This window comes from Sinohyriopsis cumingii, chromosome 9, assembly GCF_028554795.1.
Source record: "Sinohyriopsis cumingii isolate HCF-2022 chromosome 9, ASM2855479v2, whole genome shotgun sequence".
Classification (NCBI taxonomy): domain Eukaryota; kingdom Metazoa; phylum Mollusca; class Bivalvia; order Unionida; family Unionidae; genus Sinohyriopsis; species Sinohyriopsis cumingii.
The window spans coordinates 21,189,754-21,214,371 of NC_142969.1; the positions used below are offsets into that span (position 1 = coordinate 21,189,754).

General features: G+C 33.5%; 1 protein-coding gene across 8 annotated transcripts in view; it reads left to right on the forward strand.

The window, feature by feature from the left end:
* LOC149791364 (cytoplasmic dynein 1 intermediate chain 1-like) overlaps positions 1-24,618 on the forward strand; it is a 96,445-nt gene that overhangs the window by 10,195 nt on the left and 61,632 nt on the right. For 3 of the 8 annotated variants that reach the window (XM_089969913.1, XM_089969915.1, XM_089969919.1), the window contains exons 5-6: positions 7,325-7,348; positions 11,526-11,564. The exons of 2 other annotated variants lie outside the window; for them this stretch is intronic. In XM_089969913.1, coding sequence (XP_089826039.1) covers positions 7,325-7,348; positions 11,526-11,564 — 63 coding nt within the window. Of the gene's footprint in view, positions 1-3,509; positions 3,525-7,324; positions 7,349-11,525; positions 11,565-24,618 lie in introns of all 8 variants that reach the window. 3 more of the 8 variants (XM_089969914.1, XM_089969918.1, XM_089969920.1) reach the window with 2 other exon arrangements.

Sequence of the window (24,618 nt, forward strand, 5' to 3'; positions counted from 1 at the left end):
ATATGAAGCATATGTAAGACTAGTAGTTACAACCGACATTTGAGGGTTTATTCACAAATTCAAAACAAATTTTATTCTGACTGTAATTCCAAAGTTTTCAACCCATTGCCATTCTAGTTGCAGTGAGTGTATAATAGGATAAAAATCTAGTAGTAAAACTGAATCCTTTTAATCTTTTATCTAAGGTATATTCAACATTACTTTCAAATGGCACATGCTCTCCTAAGCAAGTCCCTCTGTTGCATACTTCCTCGGCACATTGGATATATATTCAGTACACCATTCTAATACTAGTGAATGTTGATTACATTGGGCACTGTTATCAACTTTTTCATTGAAATTGTGTCATATTCATAAGTTTTAATCTACGTCCTTAAATGTGTTGACTCATGTGAAACCAAAAGAAGCAGGAGTGTCCTGTAATGGAGTTGTAATGATCCTTCTTTGTCTTGTTTGTATCTTGTAATGGAGTTGTAATGGTCCTTTTGGGTCTGGTTTGCATCTTGAAATGGAGTTATAATGATCTCTGTAGGTCTGGTTTGCATCTTGAAATGGAATTGTAATGATCTCTCTCGGTCTGGTTTGCATCTTGAAATAGATTTGTAATGATTCCTTGGGGTCTGGTTTGTATCTTGTAATGGAGTTCTAATGATTCCTCTGGGTCTGGTTTGTATCTTGTAATGGACTTCTAATGATTCCTCTGGGTCTGGTTTGTATCTTGTAATGGAGTTCTGATGATCTCTCTGGGTCTGGTTTGTATCTTGTAATGGAGTTCTAATGATTCCTCTGGGTCTGGTTTGTATCTTGTAATGGAGTTCTGATGATTCCTCTGGGTCTGGTTTGTATCTTATAATGGAGTTTTAATGATAATGCATTGGCAGATCTCTCACTGCATAATGCATTGGCAGATCTCTCACTGTACAGTGCATTGGCAGATCTGTTGTTACATAATTTACTAACCAACCTGTCACCACTGATGTACTGACAGATCATTTATTGCTTATTATCATGGCAGATCAGTGAGTGCATGATGCACTCACAGATCTGTCACCACATAATATAATGGCAGATCTGTCATCAAGTAATGTGATGTGGTATAATGCACTGGTTGAGTTTATATTGCACAGTATACTGGGGAATCTCTCATTGTATAATGTGCTAGCAAATTAGTTAATGCATAATGTGCTGGGAGATTTTGTCATCAAATGATGTATCATCACATTATATACTGTCAAACCTGCAGTGTGTAATATAATGTGATTATATATTCTGCTGGTGGATCTCTGATCACATAATGTGCCAGCAGGTGTGTTGTCACTTGTTGTCTTGGTAAATGTATTGTGGCATATAGTGTCAGATCTGTTACATAGCGTGCTGGCAGATCTTATATTACATAATGTACTGGTAGAACTGTTGCATAATATACTGGCAGATCTGGCAGCACATAATGTACTATTAGATCTGTTAATACAATGTAATTGCAGCTGTGCCATCACATAATATACTGACAGATCTGTTATTACACAATGCACTGGTAGATCTGTTGCCATATCATGTGATGGAAGATCTGCTGTAGCATGATGTAATCACAGAGCTGTTAGTGTGTGCTCTGGTAGTACTGGTCATCACATACAGTGGTTGTGAATTTGTCATTACATTATGTGCTGGCAGATCTGACATTTCATATTGTACTGGTCATCACATAAAGTGGTTGTGGATTTGTCATTACATAATCTGCCGTCAGATCTGACATTTCATATTGTACTGGTAGTACTGCATAAGATTATATCAACATGATAACATTACTGTCTCTGTATGGATTAGAATATGGATTTCAAAGTAGATCAACAGACTCGTCTTGTTGGTATAATTGATATGGCATAAGATTATATCAACATGACAACATTGCTGTCTCTCTATGGATTAGAATATGGATTTCAAAGTAGATCAGCACTCATCTTGTTGGTTTAATTTATACAGCTCGCAGCAAAAGGTTATATCAATATGATAACATACATACTTTTATATGCAGTCATAATATTTTCATCATTTTTCTTTTCCACAGTTGAGTGCATAATGTATTCATTGAATTTGTAATTATTCTTGCTGTAGTGCTGTTCACAACATAACTTGGTCAGCTGTTATGGACCCAAACTACCACTTTATTGCAAGGTTCCTCTATTCTTTTCAGCTTTCAGTATCTATATGTTACCATGGAAACAAATTTTAGCCTAAGTTGTATCAAATTTTAAAGTACTTGACCATTGGGTCCAAAAGGGTGCCAGCTTATGTAGTATAAACATTGAGAGTGCTAAACCATGTGGTACATTCAGTAGGAGTCTTTTAATGAGCTATGAACTGGGCATGTACGTCTCCTTATGATTGATCAGAAGTCAGGTACACAATAACGCATAGTGCTTCAGCAGATCAGGGCATATGTGGTTCATTGTTCAAATGATTTTCCTGATTGGTACGTGCACTATGTGAAGAGATTCAAAAGTTTTTGATATTTCAGGAAATTGAAATTCATAATTTTCCTTGTTTGTTTAAATTTTTACTTTCTTTGTTAAACAATGTTGCATATATCAGGTTTCTTCTTTCCCAGTGGGCTTTCTGCATCAGGATTTTTACTTGCCCATGTCAGAATGAACTTGCAATGGGCAATGGGAATTTGAGAGTCTTTATGTAACATAAGGTCTAGATGAATGTTATTCATATTTTACTCTGTGTTTTACCTGTGTAAAATGTTACATAGACAATGATTGTACATCACCATGCCTTACCCTGTGTTTTACCTGGGTAAATACGTAACCTGGACATTGATTTTACATCACCAGACCTTACACTGTGTTTTACCTGGGTAAAATGTTACATAGACAATGATTGTACATCACCAAGCCTTACCCTGTGTTTTACCTGGGTAAATACGTAACCTGGACATTGATTTTACATCACCAGACCTTACACTGTGTTTTACCTGGGTAAAATGTTACATAGACAATGATTGTACATCACCAAGCCTTACCCTGTGTTTTACCTGGGTAAATACGTAACCTGGACATTGATTTTACATCACCAGACCTTACACTGTGTTTTACCTGGGTAAAATGTTACATAGACAATGATTGTACATCACCAAGCCTAACTCTGTGTTTTACCTGGGTAAATACGTAACCTGGACATTGATATTACATCACCAGACCTTACACTGTTTTACCTGGGTAAAATGTTACATAGACAATGATTGTACATCACCAAGTCTTACCCTGTGTTTTACCTGGGTAAATACGTAACCTGGACATTGATTTTACATCACCAGACCTTACACTGTGTTTTACCTGGGTAAAATGTTACATAGACAATGATTGTACATCACCAAGCCTAACTCTGTGTTTTACCTGGGTAAATACATAACCTGGACAATGATTTTACATCACCAAGCTTTACATTTGTAAAATCTTCAAGAGCAAAACTGTAAGCAGCTAATTCTTTTGATTCCATCCAAATAGGTGGACATAAACATAGTGAGTAGTTTTCTATCATATAGCTTTGATTAGACTGAGATTTATCTTAGTCAACTTTTGTAAGTATTTTTAGTATAGTATGTGCTGCTTCATGCTTACTTAGTGTAACTTGTAAATTTTCATCCTTTGTTGTAGAAACATTTGATGATTTTATATATTTCCTTTTCATATTGAATATCGAAGTCTTTATCGTAGTATGCATTTTAAGAAAATATTGTATTTTTGAAAGTGGAACTATTTAGCTTATGAGTACAACTACATATCTCTGTGGGCTAGTGTTAGCATGTGATCAGCTTGCTAAATGTTGTTAATGGATTGTGAAGGCATGGTATAATGTCTGCATTTTATACAGGATGCAAAAGAGTTTTTTAATTCCATGGAGTTTTGTTTTTATTGAATGGTTTCTTGTATTGGATTGACATATTGATATCACTTTTTTCCTATCACTTCATTGAATGTGGACTTTGATTCATATATATATATATATATATATATATATATATATATATATATATATATATATATATATATATATATACTAAAACACAAACTGGGATGAAAATTGAAATATCTTACTTAGACTTCTAATTTTAATAAATGTGACTTTTGGTATTTTGTCACACCATCAATAGAATTGTTTACAGTAGGACGTATGTGTAACTCAGCACTTATAGTGTCATGCTGAACTTGAGTCCAAAACATATGTAACCATCTGACAGGGCCTGTTCTGCAGAACATTTGATCTAGTCCTGTTTTGTATCTTTAGTGCAGGAAAGAAAATATCACATACAATTCTTTTCCTATATGCAGAATTGAATGATCTTTCACATATCCTTTTGTCTTCATTTTCGTTTCTGACATAAGATTTTTGAGTGAACAGTCATAGAATTCTCACAATTTGTTCCTGATTTTTTTTGTTGTCATTTCAGTATTGAGTATAACTCACTGGGAACATGATACTTGTTTGGATAATTTAAATCTCTTATTTAGCCACGATATGCTTGAAAAAGATTGTTTTCTTGTTTTTTTTTTTGGAATTGTGTTTTTAATCCAGATGAAAAACTCAGATTAGTAAATGGTGCTTGTGTAATCAAGGTGTGCATGTGATAGATTTAATTTATATTTGTGTAATCAAGGTGTGTACATGATAGATTTAATTTATATTTGTGTTAAATTGTTTTGCTTCTGTTGTAAACATTAACTTCTCAGTTCTCAAAAAGGCAAATACAATCTTCCACAAGCATTCCTCTATAAATTTAAGAAAAGGTAGATGCAATCCTCTGTCAGTTCCAGAAGAGGAAGATACTTCATCTGCATTAAATATCAAATTCCTAATCCTGTTTTGAATTCTGTTTTTTTTAAATCGTTTAATAAAAGTGTTCTTTTTTTCCAATTGATTTTTTCAGTACCTTATGTAACTTAGTTCTTTTCATTTCAGATTTGGCATAAATATAGCCCATTTTTTTGTTTTAACTTTCAACTTCCTTAATTTCTTCATATAGGAGCTGGAATGCATTAAAGAAGACATAGCTGTTGTAATGATAGGGATGGAATAAAAAATTATTAATTTGTAATTGCAATAAGAAATACAAGCCATTATGTGTAGAGTGTCCTTTGATAAACTTCTTAAATTACATTTTATAAAATGGAGTATTGTAGTTTTGCTGATCATTCATGTATCAAAATACAAAAGTGTTTATTGCCATTAATAAAAGCCTTTACAGATATAGAACCTAGAATGCAGTAATCAGCCAGTAAATTAAAGAGGTGTAATCAGAATGCAGTAATCAGCCAGTAAATTAAAGAGGTGTAATCAGAATGCAGTAATTAGCCAGTAAATTAAAGAGGTGTAATCAGAATGCAGTAATCAGCCAGTAAATTAAAGAGGTGTAATCAGAATGCAGTAATCAGCCATTAAATTAAAGAGGTGTAATCAGAATGCAGTAATCAGCCAGTAAATTAAAGAGGTGTAATCAGAATGCAGTAATCAGCCAGTATATTAAAGAGGTGTAATCAGAATGCAGTAATCAGCCATTAAATTAAAGAGGTGTAATTAGAATGCAGTAATCAGCCAGTAAATTAAAGAGGTGTAATTAGAATGCAGTAATCAGCCAGTAAATTAAAGAGGTGTAATCAGAATGCAGTAATCAGCCAGTAAATTAAAGAGGTGTAATCAGAATGCAGTAATCAGCCAGTATATTAAAGAGGTGTAATCAGAATGCAGTAATCAGCCATTAAATTAAAGAGGTGTAATTAGAATGCAGTAATCAGCCAGTAAATTAAAGAGGTGTAATCAGAATGCAGTAATCAGCCAGTATATTAAAGAGGTGTAATCAGAATGCAGTAATCAGCCATTAAATTAAAGAGGTGTAATTAGAATGCAGTAATCAGCCAGTAAATTAAAGAGGTGTAATTAGAATGCAGTAATCAGCCAGTAAATTAAAGAGGTGTAATCAGAATGCAGTAATCAGCCAGTAAATTAAAGAGGTGTAATCAGAATGCAGTAATCAGCCAGTAAATTAAAGAGGTGTAATCAGAATGCAGTAATCAGCCAGTATATTAAAGAGGTGTAATCAGAATGCAGTAATCAGCCATTAAATTAAAGAGGTGTAATTAGAATGCAGTAATCAGCCAGTAAATTAAAGAGGTGTAATTAGAATGCAGTAATCAGCCAGTAAATTAAAGAGGTGTAATCAGAATGCAGTAATCAGCCAGTAAATTAAAGAGGTGTAATCAGAATGCAGTAATCAGCCAGTAAATTAAAGAGGTGTAATCAGAATGCAGTAATCAGCCAGTAAATTAAAGAGGTGTAATCAGAATGCAGTAATCAGCCAGTAAATTAAAGAGGTGTAATCAGAATGCAGTAATCAGCCAGTAAATTAAAGAGGTGTAATCAGAATGCAGTAATCAGCCAGTATATTAAAGAGGTGTAATTAGAATGCAGTAATCAGCCAGTAAATTAAAGATGTGTAATTAGAATGCAGTAATCAGCCAGTAAATTAAAGAGGTGTAATCAGAATGCAGTAATCAGCCAGTAAATTAAAGAGGTGTAATCAGAATGCAGTAATCAGCCAGTATATTAAAGAGGTGTAATTAGAATGCAGTAATCAGCCAGTAAATTAAAGAGGTGTAATCAGAATGCAGTAATCAGCCAGTAAATTAAAGAGGTGTAATTAGAATGCAGTAATCAGCCAGTAAATTAAAGAGGTGTAATCAGAATGCAGTAATCAGCCAGTAAATTAAAGAGGTGTAATCAGAATGCAGTAATCAGCCAGTAAATTAAAGAGGTGTAATTAGAATGCAGTAATCAGCCAGTAAATTAAAGAGGTGTAATTAGAATGCAGTAATCAGCCAGTATATTAAAGAGGTGTAATCAGAATGCAGTAATCAGCCATTAAATTAAAGAGGTGTAATTAGAATGCAGTAATCAGCCAGTAAATTAAAGAGGTGGAATCAGAAGCAGGAAACAAAGAAGAGTACGTGGCATATAAATATTTCTGTGATGAATGGAAAATGTATGATACAGCATGCATCTTTTGAGGTAATAAAAGTTGGTGACTTTCTTAAAGAACAGGATTTGGTTGGTCTTGTTATGTTTTGTGGATCTAGAAAGACAACAACATGTAAGGTGGTAACTTTTGATGGTGTTTGTTTTTACAATGTCAACCTGAAAGTGCTAAACCACTAAAAACTTTTGATACACAGTATAATTCTGTGTATTTTTCAGAACATAGTGTAATATTTTTCAGATGTTTATTTCATATTAAGTATACAGAATTGTTTATTAATGCTTGCATTAGCGAAAGGACCCTGGGACTACTACGGTGAGTTTGTATTTTGATCTTGGAACATTTAGTTTGTCCCAACAGTATAAGTATCGTGAGGCACAGGGATCACTTACCTGATGGCAGTGATGCCAGTTTTGAAAGTTAGATTTATTTTGAGTCACAATATACATGATAATATTACCAGGAGTCTAAATTTCATTCCTTGATGTGTTAATAATTCCTATTGCGCCAGCATAAACAACAAACTTCATCAATTGAATGACCAGCACAGGTGAGACATTGTATTCTGTTGTTTTTCCCTCTGCTCCGTTCAGCTTAGAATATTTATTGTTACCATGGCGATTTGTACTGGATCTTTAAGATTTATTGTTACCATGGTGATAGTTACTGGTTTTTTTTGCATTCAGTAGTAATTGAAACTGAATGTTTGGCCATCATTATTAGTATAGTAATAGACACTGAATCTTGAGCATTCATTTAATAAATATTGTAAATTCATTTATTTTGTGGATGTCAATCATTGGCATTTAGTAGACATCGGGGTGTTTTGAATATGAATCTTCATAGTTTTATCAAATAAAATTACATTTCTGTTTGGTTCAGAACTTAAGGGAAGATAAGTCTCTTTTGTAAAATGTATGGTTTATTGCAACCATAATATCTGTGAAAATTGTTACCCTGCAAATAATAGTGTCTTTGGAGTGGCATTTAATTTAAGAACATTGTGGCATGGTACTGTTGATCAGATATAGCAATAATGTCTGATGTTTTCCTTATCACTACTAAGAAAACAATTTATTACATTCTTTTCTTTTCCATCATGATATAAACCTATGTTGAGAAGATTGTTTTACATGTCTAAATGTATCATATTTTATTCTCCTTTGTTAAACAGTTTATTTTTTATGTCAAAATGTGTCATAATTTACTTGTCTTTGTTGCATTAAGCTTACTTTTAAATTTTTTTTGCAGTCTATCTAGGTTGGGGTTTAGTTCAGTTTCCATTAAGAGAGTTTAAATTCCCATTAACCGAGGTCTAAATCTGGATAACACAGGAAGTTGCTATAAACGATAGTATTTTTAAATAAGCAATTTTTATTTTTGGAAATCGATAAAATTCATCATATGCCATGAAGAGTGGGAATTTCCAAGAAAATTAGGATGTTCTAAAGATGGGTTTTAGCACCCAATTTCCCTCACAAAAGGCATGATGAGGTCAAGAAATTTGCACTTATTAAGGGGTACTTGTTGTGCTAGTTTTGACCAGTAAGAGCGATGCATGTATGCTTATTAAATCATGTGTGGATATCACATCAAATATCATATCTGTAACAATATTTCTCCAAATTATTGTTTGACAATATGGATATTTTTAACTATTATAATGAATTTGAAGACAGTGAAGAAAATTTCCCAAATTTTCAAAAGTTTTATTAAATTCTGTAAATTTTAGGCTCTATAAAATTTTGAAATTTAAATTAATTTCTTTGCTTTCTTAATTTAATAACAGAACAGAAAAGATCATCTATGTTGTTAAAGATCATATGTATTGTTAAAGAACAAGAAAAGTCCTATGTATTGTTAAAGAACAAGAAAAGATCCTATGTATTGTTAAAGAACAAGAAAAGTCCTATGTATTGTTAAAGAACAAGAAAATTCCTTTATATTTTTAAAGAACAAGAAAAGATCCTATGTATTGTTAAAGAACAAGAAAAGATCCTATGTATTGTTAAAGAACAATAAAAGTCCTCTATATTGTTAAAGAACAAGAAAAGTCCTATATATTGTTAAAGAACAGAAAAGATCCTGTGTATTGTAAAAGAAAAAAGATCCCATGTATTATTAAAGAACAAAAAAGATCCTATATATTGTTGAAGAACTTAAAAGATCCTGTGTATTGTTAGACAGTAGAAAAGATCCTGTGTATTGTTAGACAATAAAAAAGATCCTGTGTATTGTTGGACAATAGAAAAGATCCTGTGTATTGTTAGACAATAAAAAAGATCCTGTGTATTGTTAGACAACAGAAAAGATCCTGTGTATTGTTAGACTATAGAAAAGATCCTGTGTATTGTTAGACAATAGAAAAGATCCTGTGTATTGTTAGACAATAGAAAAGATCCTATGTATTGTTAGACGATAGAAAAGATCCTGTGTATTGTTAAAAAACATAAAATATCTATTGTACTGTTAAAAAATATAAAAGATCCTACCTATGTATTGTTAAAGAACAGAAACAATTCTATGTATTAATAAAGAACAGAAAAGATGTAATATATGATTAAAGAAATTGCTGTGTTTCTCCAGACAGTAAATAATTTGACAGATCAATTGTGTAGCCTTATTATAAGACACAAGACTAGTATCCTTAGTAAACATTTGTCCCAATTTTGTAAACCAAGGAGATGGGGTGGACTTAAAATCAATCATGAACTTTATATCACTTTCTAACTAGGAGGTGGTGTTGGACTTTTTATTAAGCATGGACTTTATTTTCCTTTGTGGCTAGGGAGTGGGTGTGGACTTATTAGCCTTGATTGCTTTATAATTAGGTATGGGTTTGGGATTATGATCAAGCATGGACTTTATATTGCTTTGTAACTAAAGGATGGGTGTGGACTTATCAAGCATGGACTTTATAATGCTTTGTAACAAAAGGATGGGTGTGAACTTATTATCAATCATAGACTTATTCCATTGTAAATAGGGGTTGAGGGTGGACTTATTATCAAGCATTGACTTTATATTGGTTTGTAACTTGGTGGTGAACTTAATATCAATCATGGACTTTATATTACTTTATAACTAGGGGTGGGTGTGGACTTATCAAGCATGGACTTTATAAAGCTTTGTAACTGAGGGTGGAGGTGGGATTATTATGAAGCACAGGGTTATTACTTTGTAACTTAGGGTGGAGGTGGGATTATTATGAAGCACGGGGTTATTACTTTGTAACTAAGGGTGGAGGTGGGATTATTGTGAAGCATGGGGTTATTACTTTGTAACTAAGGGTGGAGGTGGAATTATTATGAAGCACAAGGTTATTACTTTGTAACTAGGAGTGGAGGTTGGATTATTATGAAGCATGGAGTTATTACTTTGTAACTAAGGGTGGAGGTGGGATTATTATGAAGCATGGGGTTATTACTTTGTAACTAGGTGTGGAGGTGGGATTATTATGATGCATGGGGTTATTACTTTGTAACTAAGGGTGGAGGTGCGATTATTATGTAGCATGGTGTTATTACTTTGTGACTAGGAGTGGATGTGGGATTATTATGAAGCATGGGGTTATTACTTTGTAACTAAGGGTGGATGTGGGATTATTATAAAGCATGGAGTTATTACTTTGTAACTAAGGGTGGAGGTGGGATTATTATGAAGCATGGGGTTCTTACTTTGTAACTAAGGGTGGAGGTGGGATTATTATGAAGCATGGGGTTATTACTTTGTAACTAAGGGTGGAGTTTGGGATATTAAGATAGATTTTAATATCTAAGGAGTTGAACTTGTTATGGTATCAACATCTCACGGTTGAGATTGCTACATTACTCAAATTTCCCCATCTCTGAATATTCCTGCTTGATGGTAAATGAAAAATATGCATAGAAACTATACTTGTCTGAGGAACACAGCAATTACTACATATTTGTCTGAGGAACACAGCAATTACTGTATACTTGTCTGAGGAACACAGCAATTAATATATACTTGTCTGAGGAACACAGCAATTACTATATACAGTACAGCCTATAGTATTTGATAGCTCCAATTACTCAAATTGTAGGCATCATGACCAGTACCATATATACTCACTTGGAAGTCAAATCAAACTGCAGACCACAAATATCCTGATCTGCTATAGCATATTTTACCAGAATATCAGGATCTATTCTGTTTGTTCTGCTAATTACACCTAATTAACTGCACAAACGCAGAACTGATGGCATTTTATGTAACAGCAGATCTGCACCTGTGCAGTTTGCAGTTGGACTCATAAGTGAGTCTGTATGGTATGACCTAGCATAGGGATTTCTCTTATCTGTTACCCTAAAAATTCAAAACAGTCAAACCCTTGCAACCATATATATAGCTGTAATCTCAGTCCAAAAGGTACTGTTTTCATCAGGGATACAGCATCATTCACAAATTTTCGTTTCATTTTGGAAACTCATCTCTGTTATAATCTGACCAATTCTGGTATGTTTTGTAGATGGTCATTCGAATTCCAGCAGTCCAAAGTCAAGGACTGGTAGGTCAACTTGCAGAATATATATAATTTCAGCTGTTATATCACTGTGTATGCATTATGTCCACTCAGTGACAAACATTTGCTTCTACCTCACTAGTATTCTGTCCTTCCTTCAACCCTTCTCAATTCAGTGGACTAGTTTAATGCAACCCATCTCAACTCACTGGGCTAGTTTAATGCAACCCTTCTGAAATCAGTGGGCTAGATTAATATGCAGTCCTTCTCAACTCATTGGGCTGGTTTAATATAACACTTCTCAAATCAATGGACTAGTTTAATACAACCCTTCTCAACTCAGTGAGCTAGTTTAATACAACCCTTCTTAACTCAGTGAGCTAGTTTAATACAACCCTTCTTAACTCAGTGAGCTAGTTTAATACAACCCTTCTCAAATCAATGGGCTAGTTTAATACAACCCTTCTGAACTCAGTGAGCTAGTTTAATACAACCCTTCTGAACTCAGTGAGCTAGTTTAATACAACCCTTCTGAAATCAGTGAGCTAGTTTAATACAACCCTTCTCAAATCAATGGGCTAGTTTAATACAACCCTTCTTAACTCAGTGAGCTAGTTTAATACAACCCTTCTTAACCCAGTGAGCTAGTTTAATACAACCCTTCTTAACTCAGTGAGCTTGTTTAATACAACCCTTCTTAACTCAGTGAGCTAGTTTAATACAACCCTTCTTAACTCAGTGAGCTAGTTTAATACAACCCTTCTTAACTCAGTGAGCTAGTTTAATACAACCCTTCTCAAATCAATGGGCTAGTTTAATACAACCCTTCTTAACTCAGTGAGCTAGTTTAATACAACCCTTCTTAACTCAGTGAGCTAGTTTAATACAACCCTTCTCAAATCAATGGGCTAGTTTAATACAACCCTTCTTAACTCAGTGAGCTAGTTTAATACAACCCTTCTCAAATCAATGGGCTAGTTTAATACAACCCTTCTTAACTCAGTGAGCTAGTTTAATACAACCCTTCTTAACTCAGTGAGCTAGCTTAATACAACCTTGCTCAAATCAATGGGCTAGTTTAATACAACCCTTCTTAACTCAGTGAGCTAGTTTAATACAACCCTTCTTAACTCAGTGAGCTAGTTTAATACAACCCTTCTTAACTCAGTGAGCTAGTTTAATACAACCCTTCTCAAATCAATGGGCTAGTTTAATACAACCCTTCTTAACTCAGTGAGCTAGTTTAATACAACCCTTCTCAAATCAATGGGCTAGTTTAATACAACCCTTCTTAACTCAGTGAGCTAGTTTAATACAACCCTTCTCAAATCAATGGGCTAGTTTAATACAACCCTTCTTAACTCAGTGAGCTAGTTTAATACAACCCTTCTTAACTCAGTGAGCTAGTTTAATACAACCCTTCTCAAGTGAGTGGGCCAGTTTACCCCTCTCAACTCAGTGGACTAGTTTAAAACAACCCTTTTCAATTCAATGAGCTGGTTTAATACAACCCTTCTCAAATCAATTGACCAGTTTAATCCAACCCTTCTCAATTCAATGAGCTGATACAACCCTTCTCAACTCAGTGGGCTAGTTTAATACAATCCTTCTCAACTCAGAGGGCTAGTTTAATACAATCCTTCTCAACTCAATGGGTCAGTTTAATCCAACCCTTCTCAATTCAATGAGCTGATACAACCCTTCTCAACTCAATGGGCCAGTTTAATACAGCCCTTCTCAACTCAATGGGTCAGTTTAATACAGCCCTTCTCAAATCAATGGGCCAGTTTAATATAACCCTTCTCAACTCAGTGAGCTAGTTTAATACAGCCCTTCTCAACTCAGTGGGCCAGTTTAATAGAACCCTCAACTCAGTGGACTGGTTTAATACAACCTTTCTCAGATCAATGGGCTAGTTTAATAAACCCTTCCCAAGACAGTGGGCCAGTTTAATATAACCCCTCTCAACTCAGTGAGCCAGTTTAAAACAACCCTTTTCAATTCAATGAGCTGGTTTAATACAACCCTTCTCAAATCAATAGGCCAGTTTAATATAACTCTTTTCAACTCAATGGGCTACAATCCTTCTCAACTTAAGGGCTAGTTTAATACAACCCTTCTCAACTCAGTGGGCTAGTTTGGTTCATTGTTAAAGTTTCCTACTAGCATCATGCTTGCTTTAATTGAACAAAATAAATTCCTTATTTTACCATTTAACCTTTCATGAGTTCAAGAGTTCAGACATAGGTTTGGTCAGGAAAAGATGTGAAAGAAATGGTTGCATTTATAGTACTTGTATAAAGAAGAAAAATATAAATGCTAACTGTTTGTGACCTTAGGGAAGTTTGTGTAAGCTGCACTGAGTAGTTTTGACATCAGTTTGTTACAGTCCGACAATTTGCTTCAGATTTAACCTTATTAAGCCCCATACCTGCTCCACTTTACGGGTGATAATAAACCAGTTCCAAAACTGAAATATAAACACTGTTCAAAATACATACATTCATCACCTTTTTTAAACCCATTGTTAAAACTTTACAAAGAGACTCTTTGTTAATGCCAATTTGTATTTGATGGTGTTATTCTTGACTGATGTGAATATAATTTACTGGCATGCTACTCATCACTGATGATGCTACATGACACTTGATTGTTTATTACAATAAACCAGACTGGACTGATAATATAATACAGACATGCTTACCCTTTTAATTTTGCCTTAAATCTTATGAAAATGACCCTTAATATATGGACTTATGGACTAAAAGCACAAATTATGGAAGTACAGTTGTTTGCAGTGCAATCTGGATACTGGCTTGTATGTGTTTGATTTGGATCTGGGTTTCATATTTGGTTCAGTGTAATTGGTTGGGGAACCAGACTAGCTTTAACAGAGTACCTCAGATGCTTTAAACTGCATTTATTTTATGATGCAAATTATCTGCATGATCAAGCTGTTGCTTCTTTTTAAAAATGGCATTAAACAAGCAACATGATGGGATGAAAGGGATAATAAACATTTCCAAAAGAAGAATTACAGGGAATATTCAGGTTCTTGGTGAAAAATTTAGGAAGGACAAAAGTTGTTTAGTAGTTATCATGTGTTGATTTAAGTATGTCTAATGGTGGGAAAGATGATTGCCGTCACTGACCGACATGAATTTTTATCATAAGATGTCAAGAAGCCATTGAGCTCCTTATGGTTTGGAATTGCAGTTTGTGAAACTGTACTACAGGTAATTAAGGTTCAAGTATTCCTCACAAAAATTTGAGTTGAACACATTGTTATTGGCACAGCTTCAGTCTTGAATCAAACCTCTGGACTTTCAAATGCATTTATTCCAACTTGTAAATAGAAGTATATGATATTTTGATACACCTTGCTGAAAACTGGTCCATCTTACAAAAAGCAATCAATTGCCTTGCTAAGAAAGTCTTGTTAGGGTTGGCAGGTATGTTAACAACAGTAAACCATACTTAGTGGTTGACAACAGTGAGCCAGACTTGATACTTTACAACAGTGAACCAGACTTTTCCTTTTACAAACCATGATGTAAATGCACTTTCAGTCAACTTTCATATCATTATTTGCTATATTAAATTGAATAATTTTCATTCTTGCCACCACAATTGAAGTACCCTTATGCTTCTTCCTTGATTTGAGCACTAATGTTACCCAATAAGGCATATCTTTTAACTCTGTATTTAATTATACAAAATTTTATGCAATAATGAAAAATTAAATTCTGACACCATTTTATTAAATTCAGTATCAATTCTGTGAAAGAAAATGATGAAGCCAGCAAAAGATATGCAAGACCTTTGGAAATCGTGATTGACTATATTGCCTGCTATCAATCAGTCCTGTATGGCTTTCTTTCATGGAATACTGATATGATCTCAATAATTATTCATACCAAACAACTCACTCACCAACATACCATTTTTATGAAGTTTTGTAGAGGAATCTTTGATCTTCATTGTGTGTAGTTTTTTAAATACTCATTCAGCTATTAATTTGTTGAGAATTAGTGGCATAGTCTTCCATATATTTCAGGGTTTAGATAGTGTGGTTAAAATAGTGCAATAAAATGTATATTAACCTCTGCATTGGGGATCAGTCTAGATTAATTTGTCTGTATAAATATCAATTTTAAAAAGAAAATTCTTTAGATTTTACAAACAATTACCATTGATATATTAAAAGTCCTTGAGATAGAAGTCTTTCACGCATGACTGTGCCTAGTAAGTTAATCATGTATTATTTGTCATGTTTGTCTTACCTGAAGATTATGGCGGGGGGGGGGGGGCGATTTTATCACTTTCGTCAAGTTGGTGGTGTTGTCATCAAATTGTTTGCATTTAAATTAATTTCTGGCACTCTTTTGTGTAGTCATAAAACTTGATACATGTTTTAGCATTGAGAGGACAGCTCGTCACGGGCAAATGGAGGTCATCGTGATCTATTTTTCAAGCTTGTCATTATGTTTTTGATTTATCTTAGTTTCTCTGGCACCCCTGCATGTACAGCCATGAAACTTGCTGGTTGCATTTGTCTTGAGGGATAGTTTTCTCTTTCGGGCAAAAGTAGGTTGCAGTAATTTGCTTTTTTTGCTCTCGTGACCTGGTATGGTTTGTTGGCAGAGCAGGTGATATATAGCATTTTGTGGAGTTCTCATTTGAACCTTTTATTTTTTGTACCCATCAGTTTGTAGAAAGTACTATTATTTATATTGTTGAATTTACTTTTTTATGCAGACAATGTTTAAAACTGCAAAATATTTGTATATTAGAAAGAACTCAGATTTATTATTACATTAAATTTTACCTGTAATAATTAATACACCTGCAAAGATAATGTTGATAAATGTAGATGAGGGTCACAGAAGGGTTGTTGGCAGGATATTGGGTACCAAGTGATTGCCACTGTGTAGGAATTACAGTTGGTCATATGTTGATTCTTTGCTTACTGTCGCTGTTAGTATTTTTTTGTTGGCTCGTTTTGAGAGACAGATGGTTATTTATCGATGTTTCTTCAATTTTTTTCTGATGTAACAAATCTAATTCACCTGATGCACATATCAGATTAGGCCACATCTCAGATTAGGCCATGTGCCATGCTGTTTAGATGCATGTCATGATACATGGCCAACTTAAGCAATTTCACTGCAATATTGACTTTTAAAAAAATTAGAATTTTTTTATACTCAGTGCTTTTTTCATCTGTTCATCAATCAATCCATCCTTCTTTCATTATTCACATCTCCTAAAACATTTGATGAAAATTCAGCAAACATGGTACATGAATACAGGTTGTGCACATGGTTACCATATGCAAGTGGAGATAGTATTTGGATCCATGTTAGAGGTTCAGAGGTCAATGATACAAAATTTGCAATGTAAACCTGTCACTAAATAACTCATGAACAACAGGGTCTAAAAGCAGTGATCGTGACATAAACTTGCAGTGTACACCTGTCACTCAATAACTCATGTACAACAGGGTCTAAAAGCAGTGACTGTGGCATAGGATTGCAATGTACATCTTTCACTCAGTAACTCATGAACAACAGAGTCTAAAAGCAGTGATCATGGCATAGGTAGTCTACCAAGATACCACACATAAATTAAGAAATGGGTGGATATGAGAAAAGAAAGGGGTGGTGGCTTTGATAAATGGTTGAATATTCATATAATTGTGGAGGGAATAATTATCAGCAAATTATCTTTAATTTACAATTAAGTTTCTAAGTCACTGTTAATTTACCTTTAATTTTCTAATAAAGTTGATTTTTTTTTATAAACAACCTACAATTTCAAGAAAAGAAGTCTTAGGCAGATCATTAACATTACTCCTGGAGGTTTCAAAGCACATCTCATGTGTATATTTGAAAATATTGTGCATGGTGTCATTCTTTTTGTATGTAAATGTGGATACATTCTTGTGCTGTTGTTGATTCAGAGTAAAATTAAATGCTATTTTCAAAAAATGGTGGCAGTCTACTTTGAACACCAACAATGTTGAAACCTGATATTTTATAGTCCTATCAGTAAAATATTTATGCTGTGTGTGATTTCATCTCAGGTAATTGCAAAAATTTTACTCATACTTTAACCTTTAGGTGCCAATTCCTACATTTTAATTCCACAATCAGTTTGGATTGTGCTTTAGGAAACCTCCAGATGCCAATTTCAGTTCCACTATAAATTTGAATCATGCTTTTGCAAACCTTCAGGTGCCAATTCTAATTCCACAGTAAATTTTTATCATGCTTTAGCAAACCCCTGGGTGTCAATACCTGAATTTTAAGTCAACAAAAAATTTAGATCATGATTTTCCAAATTGAATCCTAGTTTTGAAACTAACTGTTTTCATGCACCAATCTTGCCATTCACTTGGTTCCTTGCTATCCTCAGTCACATTCATACATGTGACTGAAAAAGGATGACAGATCACTAGATTTCAGAATTTATTTGATCATTAGATGATTGGCTTTAAAATCAGTAGGATTTCTTATTGGCTTAAATTGTATATACTGTAAAGTCATTAAAAAAAAAAGTGCATTTTTGGCCACAATATATACTTTCTTAATCATCTAATTAAAACGGCAAGATTCTGATGGCAGTGTTTTATCACAAGCTTGCATCACTTGATGATATTGATTTTCTCATTCATATTTCCCCTTTGCCATGGTCTCTGCATATTTCTGGTGATATCATTTCTTTTCCCATGTACTCTTTTAAAATCAACTTTTTATTCAATACACAAGGCAAACTTGGGACCTTTGTGCCAACTTTTAAACTTGGACTTTCAAAGATTTGTTGCCAACATGTTTTAGCATTCGGAGAAAGCACACATTTTGGCATGAAATGACCCAAGAAAGATAAGAGTTTCTCTTAAATACAGCTCCTTAAAACATTGTAAATAAACACAAATAATGATTAAGCAAGAAAAAAATGAAAATGCTGAGGCAAGTGTTGCAGCTAAAATCATTTTTGGTTGGTCACTTGTTTTTATCTCAATTTCATTAAAAGTCTGCCATTTTTTAACCAAAGTATGAGTGACAAGCCATTGTAGACCTCCTTCAGTCCCTTTATTTCTCATAGTACCTCAATAAAGTATGAGTGACAAGCCATATTGGACCTTATTTCTTATAACACCTCAATAAAGTATGAGTGACAAGCCATATTACACCTCATTCAGTTCCTTTATTTCTAATAGCACCTCAATAAAGTATGAGTGACAAGCTGTATTGAACCTACTTCAGTTCTTTATTTGTCATAGTACCTCAATAAATATCACACCTTTGGTCTTAAACTCTCAAAATTACAACAAAACGGTAATCAGTTTACAGCCTGTTGTGTAAACTTGTTGGCCATTGTGTGTAACAATTCCTGATCAGATTAGTACTCAGTCCATATCTATCATTGTAGTGGTTGCTGCACTGGTTTAACAGGTCTGGTTCTAGACCAGATATGGCTGGTTTTTGGAATGTTTTGATAGGATGCATAGAACTACCCTTTTTGCTTCAAAAAAAATTGTCAGTTTTTGAAAGTAGTAGATTTCAGCTATAAAATGGTTTGTGCAGTAGGTGGCCTTCAGAATAGAAAATTTGTTCTGCATCTGGTAGAATAACATGTATACGCATATGACATTGAGAAGAATAAACCACAGATTAATGTTAGATGCTTTGTTTATTTTACTTAAATACTGTTTACATCAGTGCTTGATTCATCAGCTGAAATGAGTTACACCCAACTGCCACCATTAGCTCTTAAACGAGAAGAATTTGCATGCCATTTAGTTATTTTTTCCTAAGTCCCACTGTTTGACTTGATAAAGAAATAAAAGCCGAATTAGTATGATAATGCAAACCAGGTCTACTCCAAATCGATTGAAACAGTGCAACAAGCACTTCACCAACTAGCATGTCAAAACACAGTTAAGTCACATAATTAGATTCTTACAGAAATGCTTGCAGCATCACTTTCACATTTGATTAAGACTTTTTATTTTTTAAATACCTGAGGACATATCACTTTTATGATGATTACAATGAAACCAAATTAAAAGATAAAACTGAAACATGAATTTCACTTGACAAGACTTGTTTAGTTGGAATTTTGTCAGAAAGTCTTGCCACCAGTGGGCCTTCACAATATTTTCATTGCTTCATATTTTGTCATGTTATTGTTTACAGAGTATTAATGTGTATAGTATTCAATTTTAATTTTAACTATATTTGAGTCTAAATCTGGACAGAATTCAATGAAAATTTGTTTTTGTTTTTTTTCTTCAGCCTTTTTATTTGCAAAATACTTGAACAATGTCATGATGGTTGGAATACTTGTTAAATTTGCCAGGCACATGACATTATCTATTAAGTGATGTTATTTTTAATAATAAAGCCATGTACTAAACAAACAAAGAATAATCCAGAATATGGTTGCTTACAGGCATCTTTTTATGAAAGTTGTTTTCTCTTTAGAACATTTCACGATCTCAGATATTGATTTGATGACTTTAAAATCATGTTTAATTGAGGTAAATAACATAATTGAGAATACATAATATATATAGAATTCCATTTGTCAATAATAAATTTTTCAACCAGTACTGGGTCTAAATCAAATACGAAAATGTACTATGTTAAAATCAGAGACCCTAACGTAGCCATATTTGCAGGATATGACCTGACCATCAAATGAGGTCGAATGAGTTTGCTAACTTTACATGTTATACAACAGGCATAAGTTACCCATAATTATAGCATGCATTTGTTTGTCATTATATTTTCCCAATTGTTTGAACACTCAAAGGCCACAAAGCGCAGGACAGAAGAGGCATGAAAGCTACTGTATGTACTCGCATATAAGACGAGTCCATCTGCAAACTACACAGACTCAGATCTGCCATCATATAATGCGCCAGCAGATCTGGATCTGTGCCAGTTTGTTAGGAGTAATGAGTAGAACAAACAAAACAGACTCTAATCTGCCATCACATAATGCACCAGCAGATCTGGATCTGTGCCAGTTTGTTAGGAGTATTGAGTAGAACAAACAACACAGACTCTAATCTGCCATCACATAATGCACCAGCAGATCTGGATCTGTGCCAGTTTGTTAGGAGTAATGAGTAGAACAAACAATACAGACTCTAATCTGCCATCACATTATGCGCCAGCAGATCTGGATCTGTGCCATTTTCTTAGGAGTAATGAGTAGAACAAACAACACAGACTCTAATCTGCAGGTGCATTATGATATGGCTGATCAGGATCATTGTTATTTACAACTTGACTTATAATCGAGTGCACATGGCAATACTTAACAAAATGCTGTACATAAACGATTTTGCCAGGGTGTGCTTTAACTAGATTGTGTCACATTGGGTAATTCCTATCAGACAGGTCCTGACTGTAATTAAAAAAGAAAAAGATAATATTTTTGTCATCATGATCCAAGACTTGTTTGAGGTCTTATGAAACAAAATTCACAAGAGGATTTGAATAGAAATGCATATCAATTAAGTATTATTTATAATGCAGTGTGAACCAATGTATAGAATAAAGCTCTGTCAAATTAAAATAAAAATGTAGGATATATTAACAAATTTTGTGAAAGATATGTTTAAAATTGCAGTCATTTTCTTTAAGTACCTAAGTAATTATTATATAATGATTTTTCTGTAAATTATGTAAGAATATTAGTAATGGAAAAATTAAAATATACACTATGCACAAGTTTTCTGCAATGCATTGGTTTCATGGAGGCAAAAACAAGCCATGGGCAACATTGGTTAAAAACCCTTTATTTTTATGAAGGGTTACCATACACTAGACCCACTGTCACATTATTATCAGTTACTCCGCTGAAGTTATAAAACTTGTTTGTTTTATATTGCAGACAAAATAGTACTAAATTCCATTATTGGCACTTGAGATACTTTGTTTAAACATATCCTAGAACTTTTTTTTATGCGAAAAATGATGATAGCAGGTTTTTTGGTTTTTTTTAGCATTGAGTATTTTATCATACAGTAGGCTGCATGGTTTCCCAGTAAAAATGACTTCTAACATTGGTTTTTACAATGTAAATGATAAATATTTATGATGTCCTAGTATATGATTCTCACTTTAATTTGTGTTAAATTAGTCTTGTTTCTTTATGCTTAACTTGGCTCTAGGTTTGGTTTAATAATACTTCTGGTAATCTTCCATCTTTGTTTCTGTATTTTTTTTCTTTATTTTTGTAAATTTATTTATATCATATCTTCACTATGAATAATTTCAGTGTATTTTATTCACAATTTTAGAATTGCTTTAAGCATAATAAATAATTAAACTTCAATACCTAGCTAGCTAGCTAGGAATATTTCTCAGCAGTACTCCCCCATTATAATGCTGTTCATTGGAACCATAGAAGTAGACTGCCTTATTGGTGAGGTCACCTTATATTAAGATATTTTATACATAAATATTAAATGCATGACCATACCTGCCTTACATTGAGATGCTTTATTACGAGGGGGTACTTTATTGATCAACTGACCTACCTACCTACCTGTCTGTCTATCTATCATTATTTTCTATACATCTGAAAATCAAAATCCTTATTGCTTTGAAATCAAAATCTGAAAAGCTTAAATTGGGACAAATTTAAGAAAAGAGTAATAACATTGGTGTCATGGATAAAGATTTTTTTACTGTGTATTCACTTTCATGTCACTGATATCACATTACCATATGGTTCCAAAGAGTTTTCATTTAGACACTGAGACATAAATTAAAATACATACATTAGATTGGTCAGTGATTTGATGTCATTCAGTCAGACTCAATGCAAATTGCTAATATGTAATTGGTCAGTAATTTAATGTTAGCTTATTAGACTCAACTCCAAATGCTGACATATGAGTGATCATTAATTTGATGTTGTCCATTGTGACTCGATTCAGAATGCTGACATCTGATTGGTCAGTGATTTTGTTATGCTGTCCGGTATGACTATTCAAAATGCTGACATGTGATTGGTAAACTCAGAATGCTGGTATCTGATTGGTCAGTGATTTAATGTTATCTAGTCAACTGATTATACTGACATCAGATTGGCCAATGATTCAATGTTTTCTGATCAGACTCCTACCAAATTGCTGATGTGAGATTGGTCAGTGATTTTTTGATGTTATCTTACCAGTACCAATTAAAATGCTAACATCTGATTGGTTTGTGATTTGACTTTATGCAATGATGATTAACTGAAAAATGCTGGCATTTGATTGATCATTGATTTGACATTATCCAGTCAGATTCTACTTAAAATGCTGACTTCTGATTGGTCAGTTATTTTTAGCTATCCAGTTAGGCATTATTTTGAGCTGAGTTGAGTCAGAGTTTGAGAATTTGTTGATATGTTGGAGCAATGGCTGTAAATATAAGGATAATCAGTGCACATTGTTGCTAATGAAGGGTCATCCATCCAATTCTCTCCACATTGTCAATTTTGGGGAAAAATGGTTCGATGACTCATGGCTAGCAAAGAGAATCAAGGTACTCTTGGTAGTAATGAGTCATAGAATGTTTAATCACACAGAATTATCATCATCTGATATCATTTAGGATTTAAATAATTCTCTTCTATATTAAATCTGGAGATAATTAGTCATGTGCCCGACTGGTCTGGCCAAGTAAAATGTTTGTTGGGCTAGCAAAATTGTATTGAAATAGCCCAAGATTTACTTAGAAACAAGAATAAGAATTTGAATTTCAGGACTGTTTTCTATGAACCATTTTTTGTGTGCCATTATAGTAGGCCAGAATTTATTTTGAATTGTTTCTCCCTGTAAATATCTGATATGGCAGACAATACAGTGATTAGAACAACAAACTGATGTAATTCAAATATTGTGTATCATGATTTATTAATAGATTTAATAACCTGATTTCAAAAACATGCTTAGTACATCAAAATCCAACAATTCACATCAGGTTATAAATGAAACCAATGAAATAATGGTATATTATTTTGAATTTTCAAATCTGACCCATCAGGGTCAACCCATCATGGATCACCCAAATTTACATACCATGATGATCACATGGAATTTGAGTGGGAGGACGAGTTTGCAGATGAAGGTATATTTATAAACGATGTCCGTAAAATTATTACAGCCATCATATCTGTCAAGTTTTTGTGGTATTTTTATAGGAGTACTGAAGGCAATCTCGCAGTACCATAAGTTCCTTAAAACCTCTTTACATTTATACAGTTTCAGAAACTGGTAGCTAGCAACGTTTTCCAAAATCTTACAATGTTTGGAAGAGAGCTGAATTATCATTTCATATTAATGTAATGGTATTATAACAGTACATAATATATGGCATGCTGATTAACTAGTACAAGAGCTGTTCACTTAATTTACATATAACCAGTCAAAAATTTAAGAATAAAGTTAAATTGTAGCTGCTGTTACATTCGGTTTCTATGGCAACTACAATATAAACAGTAGGGTGACAAAAAACAACAAATTTTGATGGAAGAATTAAATGGTTTTATATCCTGAGTATTACTGAATCATATTTTGACAAAGCATTACCATTCTCTGTCAAGCCATCCCCATCTTTATTATTGGATTTTAATTTAACAGTAAAAAAAATATTTTTTTGTTGAAAAATTACTTTTTTGCAGGTGATATAAATTTGTGAATGAATGCATTTTACATTTAGCTACTGAACTAATAATTTGTTTTAATACTGTAAGAGAGAAAGAATTTCAGGAGATAATATGATGTAAAATAAAATAATTATTAATGCTAGATTGCCAAATGTATGACACTGTAATGTAGCCAGCAAGGGTCTCCATAATAGACGCTAGATTGCCAAATGTATTAGTGGAATGTAGCCAGCAGGGGTCTCCATAATAAATGCTAGATCACCAATGTGTGACAGTGTCATGTAGCTAACAGGGATTGAGATAATAACTGTTCTGCCATGGAATCTCAATTCATTTTGATATTTTATTTCTTACATGTACTTGAATGCATTAACTGCTAGCATACTGTTGCACAGTGCCTATGCCATGATTAGACTGAGGTCCA